The sequence below is a fragment of the Spermophilus citellus genome, assembly GCF_964194105.1.
Source record: "Spermophilus citellus genome assembly, chromosome: 5".
NCBI classification, from domain to species: domain Eukaryota; kingdom Metazoa; phylum Chordata; class Mammalia; order Rodentia; family Sciuridae; genus Spermophilus; species Spermophilus citellus.
The window spans coordinates 138,794,697-138,816,882 of record NC_138186.1 but is presented as its reverse complement, the minus strand read 5'-3'; the positions used below and the strand labels follow the sequence as shown (position 1 = coordinate 138,816,882).

Sequence of the window (22,186 nt, the reverse complement as noted above, 5' to 3'; positions counted from 1 at the left end):
GAAAATGCTATACAAGCCAATAAATACATGAAGCAATGTTGAATGTCAAATAAACACTTTCAACTGTCAATGTTTTCATAAGAATTGCTAATAGTAGAAAGGGGGATCCCAGATGCGTCTAAGATAAGCAAAGGGCTATATTCATTCTGGAAGATCATGTGACAATGGTAATGTAACCAGAGAGTTGAAAATGAGCATACTCTGGAATTTAATAATTCTACTTTTGGGCATTTGTCCTAGTAAAAACTTAGGGTACACACGGAGATTATATGCAGAGATAGTCATCACATTGTTGATTTGTAATTTGAATTCTGGGGAAAATAAATTATGGCAATGCTTTAGAACACATACTCTATAGCCCTTACAAAACATTTTTAAAAGAACAAAAACATATATAAGGAGAGTAACTAAGAACAGAGTAGGGAAGAAGAGCATGAGAAGATGACTAACATTAAACAGGGATGAGAGGTGGGAGGGACAGGGAGAGAGAAGGGAAATTGCTTGGAAATGGAAGGAGACCCATAGGGTTATACAAAATTACATACAAGAGGAAGTGAGGGGAAAGGGAAAAATAATACAAGGGGGAGAAATGAATTACAGTAGAGGGGGTAGAGAGAGAAGAGGGGAGGGGAGGGGAGGGGAGGGGGGATAGTAGAGGATAGGAAAGGCAGCAGAATACAACAGACATGAGTATGTCAATATGTAAATCAGTGGAAGTGTAACTGATGTGACTCTGCAATCTGTATACGGGATAAAAATGGGAGTTCATAACCCACTTGAATCAAAGTGTGAAATATGATATATCAAGAACTATGTAGGGGCTGGGGATGTGGCTCAAGCGGTAGCGCGCTCGCCTGGCATGCGTGCGGCCCGGGTTCGATCCTCAGCACCACATACCAACAAAGATGTTGTGTCCGCCGAGAACTAAAAAATAAATATTAAAAATTCTCTCTCTCTCTCTCTCTCTCTCTCTCTCTCTCTCTCTCTCTCTCTCTCTCCTCTCTCACTCTCTCTTTAAAAAAAAAAAAAAAAAAAAAAAAGAACTATGTAATGTTTTGAACAACCAATAAAAAAAAAAGAGCAAAAACATAGGAAAATACTCACAATAGTGAAAAACAAACTGTATACACACCTATACGTATTATATAATCCTGATTTTGTCCTTTAATATATTTAGTATTTCTTAGTAAACACACATGCACAGAAAACTAAAAGAAAATATATCACTTGAAGTTCATTATATTTTATTGTTTATATTCTTTGTCTTATTAGATTTTTCTACACACACACACACACACACACACACACACACACTACATTGCACTGACCTAAAATTTTAAGTAAATTTTGCTGATATAAACTTTTCAGTAATTTTTTCAGTAAATGAGAAAGTGTAACAGCATTGGATTGGGGAACATGTTTAATTTCTCATAATACTATAATAACAATAATTGTCCTTTTTTCCTCTACTCCTCCTTCTCTCCCTCCCACTCCCCCCTGCTTCTCCCCCTCCCCTCTACTTCTTCCTATTCCTTCTTATTCTTTTTTAGAAAAAATTTTACAAGCCAGACAGATTTAAGAGATTCTGTGCATTATCACATGGAATCCTCACAGCAAACAGGCATGAATATACTATTGTAATTTATGCTATTGGAACTTCCATCTGTAAGGCCTGGAAACTTGAGGTTTAAAGAAATTAAATAACATATTCGTGGTCCCACTGTTAAGAGACAGGACTTAACCCATGCTGGACCTGCTGCTAAACTCATCACTGACTCCAAGGTACTTTCCTGATCTTTCTGACTTGTCAGTGAGGTTTCTATCTGTTTTCACAGCATAATATTCCCATTTACATAGTCATTCTACTCATTCCTCCCAAACACACTAAGAACCCATCTTAGCCTCCTATTCTAGCACCCTGGCACACTGCCACCATCTGTGTATGTATTTGTCTCCCAAGGTCAGTACAAGATTCTTCCATGTTTCCTAAACCTCTCAAGATTTCTAAACCTGGAGACTTTTTTTTTTTTTTTGTATTAGAGATTGAATCTAGGGATACTCTATGACTAAGCTATATTCCCAGAGCATTTATTTTTTATTTTGAGACAGGGTCTCACTTAGGTATCCAGGCCGGCCTCAACTTGCAATCTTCCTGCCTTAACCTTAAAGTCTTTCACAAAGTACACAATCCATAAAACAAAGAGCAGCTTTTGGTATGGTAAGGTAATGAATAAGGACATAATGCTTGCAATGGTGAGGCAAACTAATTTGGGTTGTAAACACCATTAGAAACTTTTTCCTCCCATGAAACCATGACTATTTACTCTTACAGTGGACCCTGTGAAAACAGTACAATCCTGGTATAATGATTAAGTGGCAAGAACCCTAATGAACAATTGTGCTTTGGATCCAGCAGGCCCTCTTTGTAAAGCTGATTTCAAGGCTGTAGAAGATCCAGTTGGCAGGAAGCTCTCTACAGTCATTGCAGTGATCTTCTTTTCAAAAGATACAACATCCTTCTGCACTTATTCTACCCCCACATGGAGAAAGAGTAAGTAGATTTCTTCAGTGTTCTGAAATTCACCCACCATGTACATGAATATAACCAACATTTAAGCCAATCTGTTTTAAATTTTTCTTTTCTGAACTTTTTCTTCCCAACTTTTCATTCCATCTAATAAGTAATAATTTCTTTGTAAATAAGGAATAACAGTTGAATCTTATTGAAGTATGTAGAACATCATCTGAAGTCATTCATAACCAGTCAGTACACTCTGCAACCAGTTCATCTTCTATACTTTGACAATCATCGGAATGAATTTGGCATTAAGAAATTCTTGGTTTTACTATATTTCCAATGCCTCTCCTACCTGCCCCTGCCATCCAAATACTAACATCCTCTATTTCCTGCTTTCATTAAGCTTTTTCAAGTTATATGATACCACAATAATCTTCCCATTTAAAATTGTTTAAGCTACCAAATTTTAATAATTCATAATTTTTTAACCTTAATGGCCTCTTTTAACAACAACAACAAAACCTCTGATTATATATTTACTCATTATTTCCTTTATTAGTCATTTCAACATGGTGTTTGGCAGTAAAGGTACCATTTCTTTAACCCTAGAAATTCTTAGCACAATATTAGCCTTGTTTAAAGTAGGCTTTAAAAGGATAGCAGAGCAAGAAGTGTTTTGATAATGAAAAAATCTAGAACAATTTAATAAGCTTAGTGAGTGGACCAAAACAAACTAAAATAGTCTTTTTACTTTTTATTTATATATCTTATTAATCCTGAATTAAGGTATTTGATTAAAAATAACAAATAATAATAATAAAGTCATGAAGTCTTTCAAATTTCTCCATTGCCTCTTCTTCCTGAGTTTTAAATGAAGCTTTGTATGGAACCAACCTAGGTGTCCTTCAACAGATGAATGGATAAAGAAAATGTGGTATATACACAAAATGGAATATTACTTAGCCATAAAGAGAAAGGAAATTATGGAACTAGAGACTATCATGCTAAGTCAAGTAAGCCAATCCCCCAAAGCCAAAGGCTGAAAGTTCTCTCTGATATGTGGATGCTGACACAAAACAAGGGCAGGGATAGGGAGAACAGAAGTTCATTGCATTAGACAAAGGGGAATGAAGCAAAGGGAGGGGAGACAGGTATGGGAAAGACAGTAGAATGAATCAGACATAACTTTGCTACGTTCACATATGAATACATGACCAGTGTAACTCCACATCATGTACAACTACAAGAATGGGAAGTTAACTCCATGTATGTATAATATATTAAAATACACTCTACTGTCATGTATAACTAAAATGAACAAATAAAATTTTTTAAGAAATGAAACTTGGTCTTTATTCCTCCTCAGTTTTCAGTATTCACTCCATCCTGACAGTATCTCTACTTCCAGGCACCATCTATTTGTTACCAAACTTCTCTGATCTTTATTTCCTTTGAGCTTTAAATATTCATTCAGTTGCCTTCTGAACATCTTCATTTGGATGTCCCTCTACTGCAAATAAGCAACTTTCTTCAACTTATTCCCCAGAGTGTTCTCATTAATGTAAATGCATCCATCATTATCTACTTGCTGGAGTAAGATAGAAACCAGAAACTCATCATCTGTACCACCCGCCTCACCCACCTTACACCAAGTCACACCAAGTCTATCTCCTAAGTGAATCTCAAATGTATCTGTTTCTATCCATGATGGTTGCCACTACCTTAGTATCCAAGTCACTACTGTATCCCTTCTGGAATGTTGCAAAAGCTATTCATTTTCTCCCCACTTTCCCTCTATACAATAAAAATGATCTATAAATACACACAAATCTGGTCCTTCATTTTCCTGATTATAACACCCCAATACTTCCTATTGAATTTTTTGTGGCCTGAAAACACCTGCATGATTTGGTGCTGCCTTCTCTGAATTTCCTCTTAGCTCTCTCCTCTGGTTCCCAACTCTCAAGACGTTGGTGGGATATTATACTTACAGAGGATTTCAAACTGTACCTGGCACAGAGTAGCACATGATAAAGGTTAGCTGCCGTTATTTTTATTGTTTTCATTATTTATGGAGTCATCTAACCACCAGCTTGTCTGTGTATTTGTTAATTATGTGTTCCTCTGGTATCCTCAGCTTCTTCTTCAATTGGGTCATCTTCAAATTATGTTTCCTTTTCGTTACTCAGAGGAGACCCCACTAGCCAGTCCCAATTCTCACCCCACTCCGGACCAGAACTCTTCATAGACTTCTCAGGGCATTCGGATCTCTTCTTTTGCAATGCTTTTCAGAATTAAAACTTACTTGGGTGCTAAACTAGAGCACTGAATGGGGGTGGGAAGAAGGAACTGATACCTAACCTAAGCCAGCTATATTACAGAGGGCAGATAAATACAGATAGAACATCCCCTCTCAAATTAATCATATCAAACATGGATAACAATTAAACTAGAAAAAAATAAATACTGAATATGTTTTAGTTCCTTACTGAGTCATTTACCCTTAGAGTAAACTGAATTAGGGTAACATTCTGTGATATAGTCTAGAGTGGTACTGCAATACAGAAGAGGCTCACAGTCTTGGTGAGTTCTGAATAGACTCACTGCTTTGTGATACTTTGTATTAGGAAGGAAGGAAAAAAATTCTCTGATAAATAGCAAAGGCATGCAGCCAAAATACATATGCCTGCATTCCAATTGAGGACAATTCTTAAATGAGTTTCCATGCGATAGGGAAATGCCATCATACTCATGGGATTTTTTGCAGCTTTGCACTATGTCCAAGACCATAAATGCTTTGGTGGAGTTCATGACAGAAAATGACTTATTTTTTGCTGAAAGCAGTATTTAAGGACTATATTTGTATGGAGAATCATAGCAGAATGTTCTAACTAATGAAGAAACTAATATTAGAGTTTCTTCCAATGATAAATAGGGGCCCAGGAGGACGATGAATGTGCCCAAGGCAATAATATTGTCTAATTATAAGGAACTTATGAATGCAACCATGTATGAGTAGACAGCTGGATATACCACAGAGAACTTGCAAAGTGACTTAGCTAGAGTTGGGCCACATTAGCACGCCGAATTGGCTCATGCAGTATCTAACCCTGATGCTTTCATTTTATGAAATAAAAGAGTGACACTGAAGTCTTCAGTGTTTATTAAAAGATCAAGATGTGGTTAATTAGTCGGTTGTCCTTTCTAGAATTTAAATTGTTTTGTAGTTAAAAAAGCAGAGATCTTTATAGACTTTCATTTATTTTGGAACTGCTCATGTATTTATCAGATATATTTATGTACAGTAGAAATGTGAGGATACTTTAAAAAAATATGTTGGGTAGGGTTAGATGGTTTTCCATTTGTTTTTTTTTTAATTTTTTTTATTGTTGGTCGTTCAAAACATTACATAGTTCTTGATATATCATATTTCACAGTTTGATTCAAGTGGGTTATGAACTCCCATTTTTACCCCATATACAGATTGCTTTATCACATCAGTTACACTTCCATTGATTTACATATTGCCATACTCATGTCTGTTGTATTCTGCTGCCTTTCCTATCCTCTACTATCCCCCCTCCCCTCCCCTCCCCTCCCCTCCCCTCCCCTCTCCTCTTCTCTCTCTACCCCTTCTACTGTAAATCATTTCTTCCACTTGTATTATTCTTCTCTTACCCCTCATTTCCTCTTATATGTAATTTTGTATAACCCTGAGGATCACCTTCCATTTCCATGCAATTTCCCTTCTCTCTCCCTTTCCCTCCCACCTCTCATCCCTGTTTAATGTTAATCTTCTTCTCAAGCTCTTCGTCTCTACTCTGTCCTTAGTTACTCCCCTTATATCAAAGAAGTCATTTGGCATTTGTTTTTTAAGGATTGGCTAGCTTCACTTAGCATAATCTGCTCTAATGCCATCCATTTCCCTCCAAATTCTATGATTTTGTCATTTTTTAATGCAGAGTAATACTCCATTGTGTATAAATGCCACATTTTTTTTATCCATTCATCTATTGAAGGGCATCTAGGTTGGTTCCACAATCTTGCTATCGTGAATTGTGCTGCTATGAACATCGATGTAGCAGTGTCCCTGTAGCATGCTCTTATTAGGTCTTTAGGGAATAGACCGAGAAGGGGAATAGCTGGGTCAAATGGTGGTTCCATTCCCAGCTTTCCAAGAAATCTCCATACTGCTTTCCAAATTGGCTGCACCAATTTGCAGTCCCACCAACAATGAACAAGTGTACCCTTTTCCCCACATCCTCTCCAGCACTTGTTGTTGTTGGACTTCATAATGGCTGCCAATCTTACTGGAGTGAGATGGTATCTTAGGGTGGTTTTGATTTGCATTTCTCTGACTGCTAGCGATGGTGAGCATTTTTTCATGTACTTATTGATTGATTGTATGTCCTCCTCTGAGAAGTGTCTGTTCAGGTCCTTGGCCCATTTGTTGATTGGGTTATTTGTTATCTTATTGTCTAATTTTTTGAGTTCTTTGTATACTCTGGATATTAGGGCTCTATCTGAAGTGTGAGGAGTAAAGATTTGTTCCCAGGATGTAGGCTCCCTGTTTACCTCTCTTATTGTTTCTTTTGCTGAGAAAAAACTTTTTAGTTTGAGTAAGTCCCATTTGTTGATTCTACTTGTTAACTCTTGCGCTATGGGTGTCCTATTGAGGAATTTGGAGCCCGACCCCACAGTATGTAGATCATAGCCAACTTTTTCTTCTATCAGACGCCATGTCTCTGATTTAATATCCAGCTCCTTGATCCATTTTGAGTTAACTTTTGTGCATGGCGAGAGAAAGGGATTCAGTTTCATTTTGATGCAAATGGATTTCCAGTTTTCCCAGCACCATTTGTTGAAGATGCTATCCTTCCTCCATTGCATGCTTTTAGCCCCTTTATCAAATATAAGATAGTTGTAGTTTTGTGGATTGGTTACTGTGTCCTCTATTCTGTACCATTGGTCCACCCGCCTGTTTTGGTACCAGTACCATGCTGTTTTTGTTACTATTGCTCTGTAGTATAGTTTGAAGTCTGGTATCGCTATACCCCCTGATTCACACTTCCTGCTTAGCATTGTTTTTGCTATTCTGGGTCTTTTATTTTTCCATATGAATTTCATGATTGTTTTATCTATTTCTACAAGAAATGCTGTTGGGATTTTGATTGGCATTGCATTGAACTTATAGAGAACTTTTGGTAATATCGCCATTTTGATGATGTTAGTTCTGCCTATCCATGAACAGGGTATATTTTTCCATCTTCTAAGATCTTCTTCTATATCTCTCTTTAGGGTTCTGTAGTTTTCATTGTATAAGTCTTTCACCTCTTTTGTTAGGTTGATTCCCAAGTATTTTATTTTTTGGGGGGATATTGTGAATGGAGTAGTTGTCCTCATTTCAATTTCAGAGGAATTGTCGCTGATATACAGGAATGCATTTGATTTATGCGTGTTGATTTTATATCCTGCCACTTTGCTGAATTCATTTATTAGCTCTAATAGTTTCTTTGTAGACCCTTTTGGGTCTGCTAGGTATAGAATCATGTCATCTGCAAATAGTGATAATTTAAGTTCTTCTTTTCCTATTTGTATGCCTTTAATTTCTTTCGTCTGTCTAATTGCTCTGGCCAGTGTTTCGAGGACTATGTTGAACAGAAGTGGTGAGAGAGGGCAACCCTGTCTTGTTCCAGATTTTAGAGGGAATGCCTTCAATTTTTCTCCATTCAGAATGATGCGGGCCTGTGGCTTATCATAGATTGCTTTTACAATGTTGAGGTATGATCCTGTTATCCCTAATTTTTCTAGAGTTTTGAACATAAAGGGATGCTGTACTTTGTCGAATGCTTTTTCTGCATCTATCGAGATGATCATATGGTTCTTATTTTTAAGTCTATTGATGTGGTGAATAACATTTATTGATTTCCATATATTGAACCAGCCTTGGATCCCAGGGATGAATCCTACTTGATCATGGTGTATAATTTTTTTGATATGTTTTTGAATCCTATTCGCCAGAATTTTATTGAGGATTTTTGAATCTAGGTTCATTAGAGATATTGGTCTGTAGTTTTCTTTCTTTGAAGTGTCTTTGTCTGGTTTAGGCATCAGGGTGATGTTGGCCTCGTAGAATGTATTTGGAAGTTCTCCCTCTTTTTATATTTCCTGAAATAGCTTGAAAAGTATTGGTGTTAGTTCCTCTTTAAAGGTTTTGTAAAACTCTGCTGTATACCCATCCGGTCCTGGGCTTTTCTTAGTTGGTAGTCTTTTGATGGTTTCTTCTATTTCCTCTATTGTTATTGGTCTGTTTAGGTTGTCTATATCCTCCTGACTCAATCTGGGCAGATCATATGACTTAAGAAATTTATCGATGCCTTCACTATCTTCTATTTTATTGGAGTATAAGGATTCAAAATAATTTCTGATTATCTTCTGTATTTCTGAAGTGTCTGTTGTGATATTGCCTTTTTCATCCCGTATGCTAGTAATTTGAGTTCTCTCTCTTCTTCTCTTCGTTAGCATGGCTAAGGGTCTGTCGATTTTATTTATTTTTTCAAAGAACCAACTTTTAGTTTTGTCAATTTTTTCAATAGTTTCTTTTGTTTCGATTTCATTAATTTCAGCTCTGATTTTAATTATTTCTTGCCTTCTACTTCTTTTGCTGTTGTTTTGCTCTTCTTTTTCTAGGATTTTGAGATGAAGTATGAGATCATTTATTTGTTGGTTTTTTCTTTTTTTAAGGAATGAACTCCAAGCAATGAATTTTCCTCTTAGAACTGCTTTCAATGTGTCCCATAGATTCCGATATGTTGTGTCTGTGTTTTCATTTAACTCTAAGAAGTTTTTAATTTCCTCCTTGATGTCTTCTAAAACCTATTGATCATTCAGTAACCTATTGTTCATTCTCCAAGTGATGCATGATTTTTCCTTCCTTCTTTTATCATTGATTTTCAGTTTCATTCCATTATGATCAGATAAGATGCATGGTATTATCTCTACTCCTTTATTTTGTCTAAGAGTTGCCCTGTGACATAACATATGATCTATTTTTGAGAAGGATCCATGTGCTGCTGAGAAAAAAGTGTAACTGCTTGATGTTGGGTGGTATATTCTATATATGTCAATTAAGTCTAGGTTATTAATTGTGTTATTGAGTTCTATAGTTTCCTTATTTAACTTTTGTTTGGAAGATCTGTCCAGTGGTGAGAGAGGTGTGTTGAAGTCTCCCATGATTATTATATGGTGGTCTATTAGACTCTTGAACTTGAGAAGAGTTTGCTTGATGAACATAGCTGCACCATTGTTTGGGGCATATATATTTATGATTGTTATGTCTTGTTGGTGTATGGTTCCCTTGAGCAGTATGTAGTGTCCCTCTTTATCCCTTTTGATTAACTTTGGCTTGAAATCTATTTTATTAGATATGAGTATGGACACTCCTGCTTGTTTCCGCAGTCCATATGAGTGATATGATTTTTCCCAACCTTTCACCTTCAGTCTATGTATATCTTTTCCTATCAAATGCGTCTCCTGTAGGCAGCATATTGTTGGGTCTTGTTTTGTGATCCATTCAACTAGCCTGTGTCTCTTAATTGGTGAGTTTAAGCCATTAACATTTAGGGTTATTATTGAGATATGGTTTGTTCTTCCAGCCGTATTTGTTTATTAATGTTACTAAACCTGATTTGTTTTCCTCTTTGATTACTTTCCCCCCTTTACTGTCCTACCTCCCACTGTTGGTTTTCATTGTTATTTTCCATTTCCTCTTCCTGTAATGTTTTGCCAAGGATTTTTTGAAGAGATGGTTTTCTAGCTGCAAATTCTTTTAACTTTTGTTTATCGTGGAAGGTTTTAATTTCATCTTCCATCCTGAGGCTTAATTTCGCCGGATACACGATTCTTGCTTGGAACCCATTTTCTTTCAGTGTTTGAAATATATTATTCCAGGATCTTCTAGCTTTCAGAGTCTGTGTTGAGAGATCAGCTGTTATCCTGATTGGTTTACCCCTAAATGTAATCTGCTTCCTTTCTCTTGTAGCTTTTAAAATTCTCTCCTTATTCTGTATGTTGGGCATCTTCATTATAATGTGTCTAGGTGTGGATCTCTTATGATTTTGCACATTCGGCGTCCTGTAGGCTTCTAGGATTTGGGATTCTGTCTCATTCTTCAAGTCTGGGAAGTTTTCTCGTATTATTTCATTGAACAGATTGTTTATTCCTTTGGTTTGGAGCTCTGTGCCTTCCTGTATCCCAATGACTCTTAAGTTTGGTCTCTTTATGTTATCCCATATCTCTTGGATGTTCTGCTCATGGTTTCTTAGCAGTCTTGCTGAGCTGTCTATGTTCTTTTCAAGTTGAAATACTTTGTCTTCATTGTCTGATGTTCTATCTTCTAAGTGTTCTACTCTGCTGGTAGTATTCTCAATTGAGTTTTTAAGTTGGTTTATTGCTTCCTGCATTTCTAGTATTTCTATTTGTTTGTTTTTTATTACCTCTATCTCCCTGTGTAATTGTTCTTTTGCTTCCTGGGTTTGTTTATGTAGTTCCTTGTCAAAGTGATCTTTCATTGTCTGATTTTGCTGTCTCATGTCTTCCTTGAGACTCCAGATCATCTGAAGCATGTATATCCTGAACTCTTTATCTGACATTCCATCTGTTGCAGCTATTACCTCTTCTAAAGTTGAGTTGACCTGCATTGCTTGTGGTCCTTTCTTTCCTTGTCTTTTCATACTGCTCGCGTTTCTTTCTGCTTGGTGAAACTGTTGTGTTTTTGAAATTTTCCCCCTATTTATTTATATTGCTCTTGTATAGTTGGAAAATCTCCCTTGCAGGGCGGGTAGTGGCTGTGCTCCTCCTCAAATTAGGGTGATCTGTCTACCACGCTGGTCGGTCGCAGGTCTGCCCACCCTGCGGGCGCGGGTAGCAGCTCTGCTCTGCCCCCACTCCAATTGTGGTGACGTGACTACCATGCCCTCGGGTCGTTGGTCCTGATCCGGATGTGGGCGGCGGCTCTGCTCGGCCCCTACTCCAACTGGTGTGACGTGTCTACCACGCTGGCAGGCCTCTAGGCCTGTTCTGCTGGTGAGTCGCAGGTCTGCCTACCTTGCGGGCTCGGGCGGCAGTTCTGCTCAGCCCCCACTCCAAATGGGGCTACCTGACTGCCTCTCCAACGGGTCGCTGGGCCTTTTCTGGACACGGGCGGCGGCTCTGCTCCACCCCCACTCCAACCAGTGTGACGTGACTGCCTCGGTGCTACGTGTCCACCACGCTGGCAGGCTACCGGGCCTGTCCTGCCAGTGGGTCGCAGGTCTGCCTACCTTGCAGGCTCAGACGGCGGTTCTGCACAGCCCCTACTCCAAATGGGGTGACTTGGCTACCGAGCCGTCGGGTCGCTGGTCCTGTTCCAGGCGTGGGCGGCTACTCTCTTCGGCCCCAGCTGCAGTTGGGGTGTCGTGATACCACGCCGGTTGGTCACTTGGCCTGTTCTGGGCGCAGGCGGCAGCTCCACTCTGCCCCTCTGGCCCCCACAGCACCCAGCAGGACCTGGACCGAGATGCAGTTACCGCGGGTTCCCCAGCCCTGGGCCAAAGCAGCTCTGGGAGCCAGAACCCAGCCGCTCTGAGCTCGGTGCACGCTGTGCTAGGAGCAGGCTCCAAGAATCAGTCTCCGCGGGTTCCCCAGCCCTGGGCCAAAGCAGCTCTGGGAGCCAGAACCTGGCCGCCCTGAGCTCGGTGCACGCTCTGCTAGGAGCAGGCTCCAAAAGTCAGTCTCCGCGGGTTCCCCAGCCCTGGGCCAACGAAGCTCCAGGAGCCAGAACCCGGCCGCTCAGAGCTCGGTGCACTCTCTGCTAGGAGCAGGCTCCAAGGATCAGTCTCCGCGGGTTTCCCAGCCCTGGGCCAAAGCAGCTCCGGGAGCCAGAACCCGGCCTCTCTGAGCCCGGTGCACGCCCCGCTAGGAGCAGGCTCCAAGGAGCGGTCTCCGCGGGTTCCCCAGCCCTGGGCCTAAGCAGCTCCGGGAGCCAGAGCCCGGCCACTCCAAGCTCTCCGAGCTCGGTGCATGCTCTGCTGAGAGCAGGCTCAAAGACGCAGTCTCCGCGGGTTCCCCAGCCCTGGGCCAAAACTGTTCCGGGAGTCAGAACCCAGCCGCTTCGAGCTCGGTGCACGCTCCACTAGAGCTGGCTCCAATACGCAGTCTCCGCGGGTTCCCCAGCCCTGGGCCAAAGCAGCTCCGGGAACCAGAACCCGGCGGCTCAGAGCTCGGTGCACGCTTTACTAGGAGCGAGCCCCAAGGAGTAGTCTCCACAGGTTCTCTAGCCCTGAGCCTGAGCGATCTGTCTGCGAGACGCAGGCAAATACCAGCCTGAAATCACCTGTTCCGTAGCTGAATGAGCTGAGATCAGTAGAAAACAGGGATGATTACATCAGCTCTCCAATATGGCGGCCGCTGTCCTCCTCCGTGGTCCGACCAGTGTCGAGAACCGAACTGGACCGCTTCTCTCCTCCGTCTCAAAGCCAGAACTCAGCACTAAGCACAACCATTGCACCGCTTCCAGGAGCCCCCAGAATCCGCATCGCTGCACCCCCGCTCCGGCAACTCGCCGCTTCCCAGTGGGCGCCGCAGACTCCAGCCGTGGGGCGATCCGCCGATCAGGCAATGCGACCCTCCGTGCGGAGAAATCGCCCACGTCCGAGCCCCCGCAGCCGAACCTCGTGCGATGGAAATCCCTCCACTAGATTCTGGAGCACCTCAATTTCGCTGGAAATTCCCAACAAGACAGCCTTCAGCTGTTTCACCTCGTCTTTCTCCCGCACAGTGATGCGGCGCATGGGGGTGATGCACTCCCTTCGCTGCCATCTTCCACTCTCCTCCATTTGTTTTAAAAATAAAAACTTACTTTGCCACTGACGGGCCCCTCGTCATGTCCTGCAGAATCAGGCTCTTCCACATATATGGTATAAAAATTGGGTCTACGGGTAAAAATTGAAACAGAAAGACATTAAAAATTTGGAATAAACCTGCAGCAAAATCTGGGGTTTTGTAGATCTTGAAAATGCTGGCCACTCTTTTTCTCTCTGGCCTTCTCCTTATTCAGGCCCATGGTGGCACTTGGCCCCAACTGGAATTTGTTTCCTAACAGGAAGTAAATAAGACCTGCCAGGATATAAGCATTGGTCTGCCTCAGCTGTGAAAATCTCTTGTTCTTACAGTTAGGACGTCTCTGGATATGCCCAAGCCCTTTATACTTCCTGGTTTCTGACTTTTTGCTGGCTTTCTCTTCTACTACACCAAGCCCTTTTTTGGATGTCTGGTTTCTGGTGTGCTGTTTACTTCCAATTCCCTTTCAGAAGACTCTGACTCCATTCTGTTATCAGGCTGTTCAAGCACCTGATTCCTGGGGTCTGTCCACAGAGGTGAGTGTCAGATCCAGTTTCAGCTCTGCCCCACATCTTTCCACATCTTTCCACATCTCCCACGTCTTCCTTTGTGATATTTGCCTCTTCTCTCTTGCACTGGCTCTATTTCTGCATTAATATTCATTGTCAACCATGTCTTCAAGAGCACCAGACCTCAGAAATAACTCTTGAAAAATGCCCATTAAAAGGCAATAGCAAGTATTTTCAAAAATGGTCAGTAAGGATAAAGAAAGAATTCCATTTTTGGCCCAAATGTATCCCATTATGCCAGTACTTCTCTGATACTAGGTATTACCTTTCAGCTTTGGGTAGGTCCAGCCATTTTAATAAAGTAGAGACTCTCTCTCCATATGAGATCGTACTGAAAAAAAAGAATAAATATAATTTTAAAAAATTAATTGAATCAAGAATAATTCCATTCTATTCCTCCTCAGGATGATAGGTTAATATCTTCAGATATCTATTTTGTGATCCTATATGATCAAAATATTGAAAGGTATTCAATATACCCAAACGGTCACTAGTTCAATATTTATATATAATACACTTGCAGCACTGTATAGTAAATGTACAATGCTTTGTTTCTTCCTTGTCCTTCTCGCCTTCAATTTTTCCCAACTAAACACTCAGTTTATTAATTTTTATTCAGTTATATATTTATACATATTGAGCATCTATTGCCAGACACTATTTGTTCATTTGAAACAAAATTTATCAGTTGAGTAGACCAAAGATTATATTACCACAGAGGAAGACAAGAAACAAACAATATAGTTAATATGCAAATTCCATAGTATATTTAGGGGTAAAAAAATGCTTTAGAAAAAAGAAAAACTACAGCAGAGTAAGGGACCCTGAGAAACTGGGCTGAGAGTGATTTAGAATTCTAAATCTGGGTGTGTTTGAAGTAAGACAATATTGAGAATTTTTTAGAACCATTGAAAGAAGTGAGAGCGTGGGCATGTGAATCCAGGAAAGAAGTCATCTCAGGCAGGGGGAAGAGCTGGTGCAAAGGCCTTACAGTGGAAGTAAGCTTGGTGTGCAGAGATCCACTGAGGAAGTCTGAGTGAGCATTGGGGGCAGTAGTCAGACAGCTGGTCTGAGGATGGTGGTTGTCACCTCACAGAGAGTCTTAAAGGCTTTTACTCTGACTGATCCAGGGAGCCACTGAAATTTTTCATGCAAAGGAGGACCATAATTAGACTTGCATTTTAAAGAAATCTTTTTGGCTGGTTAAATAAGAATAAATTACAATGGGGAAGAAGTAGAGAAATATATAAAGAGGCAATTGTAGAATATAGCTCAAACCAGAATGGTAATACTGGAGATTCTGAGACTACATTCATCTTTGTTATAGTTTAGATTAGGTATTCTCCAAAAGCTCATGTGTGAGACAATGCAAGAAAGTTTAGAGATAACATGATTGGGTTATAAAAGGTTTAACCTAGTCAGTGTATTAATGCCCTGATAGTATTAACTTGGAGGTAACTGTAGACAGGTAGAGTATGATTGAAGGAGGTGGATCACTGGAGGCATGCCTTTGGGTTTTTTATTTGTCCTTGTTGAGTGAAGCTGGCTCTCTCTGCTTCCTGGTGGCCAAGGGCCATGCTCCCAGCTGCTTTCCTTCCATCACCTTGAGCCCTAAGGAATAGAGTCAGCTATCTATACATGAAGCCCCCAAATAAATTTTTCCTCCTCCAATTGTTCTTGTCAGGTCTTTTGATCACAGCTGTGAAAAAACTGACTTAAACAATTATGAATTACAACCCAAAGCATTTCTGACAGAATGATAGATGAGAGAGAAGAAATAATGACTCCAAGGTATTTGACCCAAACAACCAGAAAAATAGAATTCCCATCAAGATTAAGACAAAAAGGGGCTGGGGTGGAGGAGCTCAGTGTAGAACATGTGATGTGTTTAGCATGCACATGGACCTGGGTTCAATCCCTAGCCATTAACAACAACAACAACAAAAAGACAAAAAAAAAAAAAAAATCCTAATCATTCCTGCTTAGATGGGCCCTTATCTGAAAGTGCTTTAATACCCGTTGTAATCCTTATATATTGTAGGAAAGGAGCCATTAATAGCCACATCTGATCCTGGCCAGTAGTAGGCAGCAGCTTTTAAACCTTGGTACATTGCTGTCAGCCATATCTATAAAAAGAGAAAACCGAGAATAAGTGAACATCAATAGGATAATTAGTTGGCATTGAAATGGTACAATTTATTGGAAACAACAATTTCAGCTGCAAAACTTATAATAATAATTAAAACTTGCCTTTGCAGAGGCTAAAATATATAAATATTAAAGTATCTGCCTCAAAAATTAAAACATGTGGTAAAGCAGTAGGAACAAGTTCTTTTTTTTTTTCCAAACTAATGAAATTATAAGATTCTTCTTTCCCTTTAAAACAATTGGAAAATATTATGAGGAAAAAATCAGATAATTTTTCTAAGTAATTTCTAGATGGATATATTTTTAATAGAAAACTCAAGTTTCAATGTAAGAGTGAACAATAACAAATGTTGAAATTTTTCAAATAATAATAATAAATAGTGGTGAAACACCTTCAGAACCCAGCCCTTAGAGTCAAGATGGATAATTTAAAACTAAAAATGGAACAATAAGATTGATCCATTATCACATAGGTATAATGGGGGGTACTCTGGATGCCATGAATAGAATGCTACATACTGGTTGCCCCTTCCACCAGGCTGGGTTATTTTTCTCCTTTGAAGAAAGTGAAAAATTCTTGTTGAGATGTATATCGTACATATTATTGTCAATGATACCATGTGATTCTGGATACAAGCCCTAAAATGTAATTAAAAAAAGAGTGACAAATAAAATTATTTTAGTAATTACTGCTTATTAAAGTCAAATGTATATTTAAGTTAAAAACTGTAAGATCTATAACTCATATCTAGGAAGGATGTCAAGTACCTTTCAATATAAAATACCTGGATCTGAACTCAAATACGAGGTTAGCTAGCCAGATATAGACAGTTTTTTTGCTTCTAGTTCTGCCATGGTATACAGTAGCAAACAAAGGACATTAGGTGGATGTTTTGCATTGATGGTGTTAGTAACTATTCATCAACAAAGTTTCCCATAATATAATAATAATTATCCACTGTTTATATTAGCAACAGTCATAAGAAATTTACTAGATAGCAGCTTTCAATTACCAAATATTACCAAATATTTGACTAAATGAGATTAAAGCTGGTTATCAGTGTTTTAGAAAGAGTCTGCCCAGTTTCTGTCTATCCTCTTTTCCATTCATCCATTCCTCTATCAATCCAATCATTCATTCAAATTATATATAGTCATTCAATTACTCTACACATTTTCATTGAGTACCTATTATATCTCCTATAATCATAACTACTTTTAGACAGATTCAGAACATCACTATTTATATGACATAGATATAATATAAATTAATAGCTTGTATATAATCTTTTATTCATATATATGTATGTGTGTATTATATGTATTATGTATTCATATTTATGTGTGTATACGTATATTGTCAATTCTTATTATTCAAGGTAGTTATGTTCTCTAACGTTGTGATGAACACTGAATTACCAAATACTGAACCATTGCTTCTAGGAGAAAACATAAGGTTAAGTTTCTGAAGACTTCTGGCATGACATTTTTGTGTATTGATCATCACATTACTGTGGGGAGCCATTCTGACACGTGATTGGGTGACTCCCGTTAAGGGCCTGAGGCACTCTGGCTGTGTCGGAGTTATCCCGACCCTTTCCTGATGAGAGAGCCCATCCGTGTGGGGGTGTGCGTAACCACTGACCCTGGAGACCCAATCACTGACCCTGACCTTGGAGTACAGCCCCCCCTTAACCTTCATTGGATGGAATTCTCCCCTGAATCTCTTGTTTCCCCCAAATAAAAGGCTGCTCCCCGGCGTGTTCGCTCTCTCTCTCTCCTGCTAGCCCAGAGTAATCCTCGCTGCCCTGCTGGGCGGCTGGAGGCAGGGAAAAGAGGCGAGCCGTCTTGGACCTAGCATTAAAATAAGGTACTGTCTGTGTGTTTTATTTTGATCTCTTCTAACTAACTGAATGCCAGAACCTCATTAATGAAACCACTGCGCAGGCCGCGTGGTAGACATTACCTTCTGTGTTTCTGAAAAATGGCACCTATTTAATATATATTTTTAGCTCACTGTACCCATGCCTGAATGAAGTTTACCTAACGCATGATTTTCTCTATAAGGCATGTCAAGGCCTACTTGCTATAGGAACAATAGGTGGCACTTCAGCACTATGATTGGGGGCCATTTTAAATGACAAAATCACCAATAAGAAGCACAAACATGAGAAACATGACTGTTGACATCATGAGAACTAAAACAAGAGGACAGGCATGCTGCTTTGTATACCTCAGCTGGGAACATGTGCATCAGGCAACTCACATGGCTCCTGGGCATATTCACAAATGACCAAAAATGCACTACATTTGTGGATCAGGGGTTACAAATAAATTTTAGAAAGCAGATGAATTTGCAAACACAAAATCTGCAAACAATGAGGCTATATACATCCAAACATACAATTATTTAAAATTTTAATCAGTCATAGTTATCATTCCATAGTAATAAAATACTGTTATGCAAAATAATAAAGACACAAATATCCTTTGGTGATAAAGGCTGAAGCAGAGGACTCATAAGATGTGTTCCAAATCTATAAATGTTAATTTTCCTTTGAGTTCATTTGAATCATTTCAGTTACATCTTTTCATGTATTAAGGAAAATTTACTCCTTTTAGTTGTTTTATCTAAAGAGATGTTGTTTATCTAAAGAATCAGTATGAGTTCATTCATGAAACATAAGTCTTTATTAAGTTAGACATCATAAAAAGACTAATGAAAACAACATTTCCACGTCACAGTGGTGATGAAGTTTACCTAACCCATGATCTTCTCCGTAAGGCATGTTGAGTCCTACTTGCTATAGGAACATCAGATGACACTTCAGTACTATGACTGGGGCACATTTTAAACAGGAAAATAACCGATAAGAAGCACATATAACCTACCATTCTCAGTAGACCTTCAGTTAAATAAAGGGCAATAAAAAGGCCAGAGGAGAAAGGTATTTCACAGAGGTTACTCTGGCCTCACACAAAGGTGAATAAGCCAAATGTAAGGACATTCACTCGTAGTTAATGTCTCACAGCACACTACAGCCTCCTGTTGAACCATGCCTCCCCAGCTGAATTAGCCATAAACTATCACTGCATGTACTTGTGAAGTATGTGGCTTGGAATTGGACAGTTGTTGCCCAATCACATTTGTCTGACATGGTTGGTTTCCAATTTGTGGCAAAGATAGGAAAAGTGGTTTCCCACTGGGCAAAGCACTTACCGTGACAATGGTATAATGATTTGGGAAGGTTTTGGTAGGATATACAGCTCTCATGTATTTTGAATGAATTCCACATGTTTCTGCAACAAAGTACAGTGAGAAATTAGAAAGTTGTCTCTTCCTTAGAAATATCTTGAATAATTAAAACTCTGAACATGATCTGGGCACAGTGGCACATGCCTGTCATCACAGCTACTCAGGGAAGCTGAGGCAGGAAGATCACTAATTTGTGGATAGTGTGGTCAACTTAGTGAGACCTATGTCAAAATAAAACAAAAAGGGCCAGGGATGTAGCTCAGTTGTAGAGTGCTTGCCTAGCATGCACAAGGTCAGGGGTTCAATCCCTAGCACCATTAAACAAAAAATAGCCTGAACATGAAGGTTTTCCCAGTAAACTAAACCATTAAACAAACAAAAAATAGCCTGAACATGAAGGTTTTCCCAGTAAACTAAAGAGTGGATCGAATAGGGAAATAGGTTGAAATCCTGACCCCTACACTTCTTCCATTCCAAAGAATGTCAGTTTTTAGGGAAGGAATGAGGTAAACCAAGGCCAATAAAATTTTTCTGTGAAGAGCCAGATAATACATATGGTTTCTGTTGGAATAGCTCATCTCTGCCATGAAGCCACCAAAGCACTCATAGGCAATACACAAACTAAATGAGCATGACTACGTTCTAATAAAATTTTATTGGTGGAAATTGGAAACTTATTTTCATATAATTTTTATATTACAAGATATTCTTTTATTTTAAAAAAATTAAAAATGCAGAACAACTCTTAGCATATGACAGGCAATATGAAATCAAGCAGAGCAAGCAGGATTTGGCCTGTTTGGATTGCTGATCCCTGAGCTAAAGGTAATCTAAATTATACACTTAATTTGCTTTTTCTTTCTGACTATGGTCATTACAGTAAGAATCTCTACATATCATGGTTTCTCAGCTGATAATTCCTATATGTAAAGTCTCCAACATAATAAAAATCAACACAACTGTCTAGGTAACTAAAGAGGGATTTGACATGTACAATTATATAAGCCCATGTCACATAGTAATGTTTGCAAAATGAGCTAACTTTACTGCTTATTATTTTCAATTCAGTTCCCATTTGATCTGTAAAGTTTCCTGTACTCTGTTGTTCACAAAATATGGCATTAATTTTGCTTTCATTGTTCTGTTATTTTCAATCTGTGCAGTAACCTTGTTTAAGGAGGTCAGAGCTACTGGAGCACATTGCTATTTCCTTTGCAGCAATAAAGTCCAAGAAATTTTCCATACCCAAATCCCACTGCCTCTAATTCTAAAGGAAAGCTTCCCAGTTATACACTCTATTTAGGTTTAAAAAAAAAAGTAAAATTGTTGGGCAAAAAGTAACAAACTTGCAGCTGGAAACAATGAATGTTTTCCCCAACAGGCATGTGGTTGGTCTCCTTCCCAGCCTCTATTCAGTATTTCCAATACAATCCAGGAATTTCTTCCTTCAGAATCTAGTCCCTATAAAGTTCACTACATAGGACCATTTGATAGGAAACAGGGAGATGGAGAAAAGGGAGTTCAAAAAGTTTACATTTTTAATAGTCACGCGAGATGATTCTGATATACCTGAGTTTGAAAGCTGCTCTGAAACTTGATTTATAAGGCATGATTTAAAATTAAAATAAACTTCATTTTTCTCTTTTCGTCAACAACATCAATAAATAATTCATGTCTTCAGTTAGGAGAAGACACATTTAATATTGTTGAAAAGTCGTATGATAAGAAATTATAAAGGGAGCTAATCCTCTTGCATAATTGAAGAATTTAAGTGGTTGAAAAAGTTATAGAATGAACCAAGATACAAAGTCAATTTTTTTTTATTTCCTTGGGTAGCAAACTCAAATTCTTTAATGCCCTAGGGTACAAAATAACACATAAACTAAGCCATAGTGTATAAAGTAAAATGTAAACTAAGCTGTAAGTACAGCGTAAACATGACACTGTTCTAGTTATAATGTTCTAAACAGGACACATCTTCTGACTACCTATAGACCCAGGTTACTATTTTGCATTTGAATCAGGCTACTGCAGAACAGTCCATAAGAAACATGGTCTTCCAAAACTGTTTCTTCCAAAACTTAATAATCAAATTTATGATCAAATAGAATACTATTGGAAAGATGTGAAATAAACCAATGAGTAGTTGTTTCTGTAGAAGAAAAAAGAAGATGATCAGGAAAAAAGGTATTTGTTTTTAGTATATATACTTTAATATTGCTTTGAAATGTATACTATATGCACAATTTACTTCTAGAAAACCATTGTGTGTGTGTGTGTGTGCGTGTGTGTGTGTGTGTGTACATGCACACGTGTATGCATACATATGAGGAGTACTGGGGATTGTACACTAGCCCTTGTTTGGCGAGCTCTACTTTTGAGTTGTATCCCCTACTCTTTTTATTCAATTTTGACAGAGTATCTCACTAAGTTGTCCAGGCTGACCTTGAACTTGTGATACTCCTGCCTCAGCCTCCCAAGTAACTGGGATAACAAATATGCATCATCATATCCAGTTACAAAATTGTTTTTTAAAAAAGAAAATACTGAACAAAAATAACCTGAAAATATAAATGGGACACACATATGTAACTAGGCTTACAATAGTTATATACTACAAGAAGGAACAGAAGACTAAATGGATGAATAGATGAAGTAGCCATAGAATGTGCAGATCAAAACTACAATGTAGTTTTTTACAAAGTGTTATTGATTAAGGTATTCTTACAAATGGAAAATATAGAAAATAGCTCAGCAATATTCATAGGTCAAAATAGGTACTTTTCATTTTACACATTTTCTTCTGAAAATACTAGC

General features: G+C 38.8%; 1 protein-coding gene across 3 annotated transcripts in view; it reads right to left on the bottom strand.

Moving 5' to 3' along the window:
* Positions 1 to 22,186, bottom strand: part of ENPP3 (ectonucleotide pyrophosphatase/phosphodiesterase 3) — a 103,118-nt gene that overhangs the window by 38,625 nt on the left and 42,307 nt on the right. For all 3 annotated transcript variants that reach the window (XM_081294621.1, XM_081294622.1, XM_081294623.1), the window contains 5 exons: positions 19,334 to 19,413; positions 16,633 to 16,752; positions 15,982 to 16,091; positions 14,231 to 14,296; positions 13,416 to 13,488 (listed from right to left, as the gene is read on the bottom strand). In XM_081294621.1, the coding sequence (XP_081150747.1) occupies positions 13,416 to 13,488; positions 14,231 to 14,296; positions 15,982 to 16,091; positions 16,633 to 16,752; positions 19,334 to 19,413 (449 nt within the window). The remainder of the gene's footprint in view (positions 1 to 13,415; positions 13,489 to 14,230; positions 14,297 to 15,981; positions 16,092 to 16,632; positions 16,753 to 19,333; positions 19,414 to 22,186) is intronic.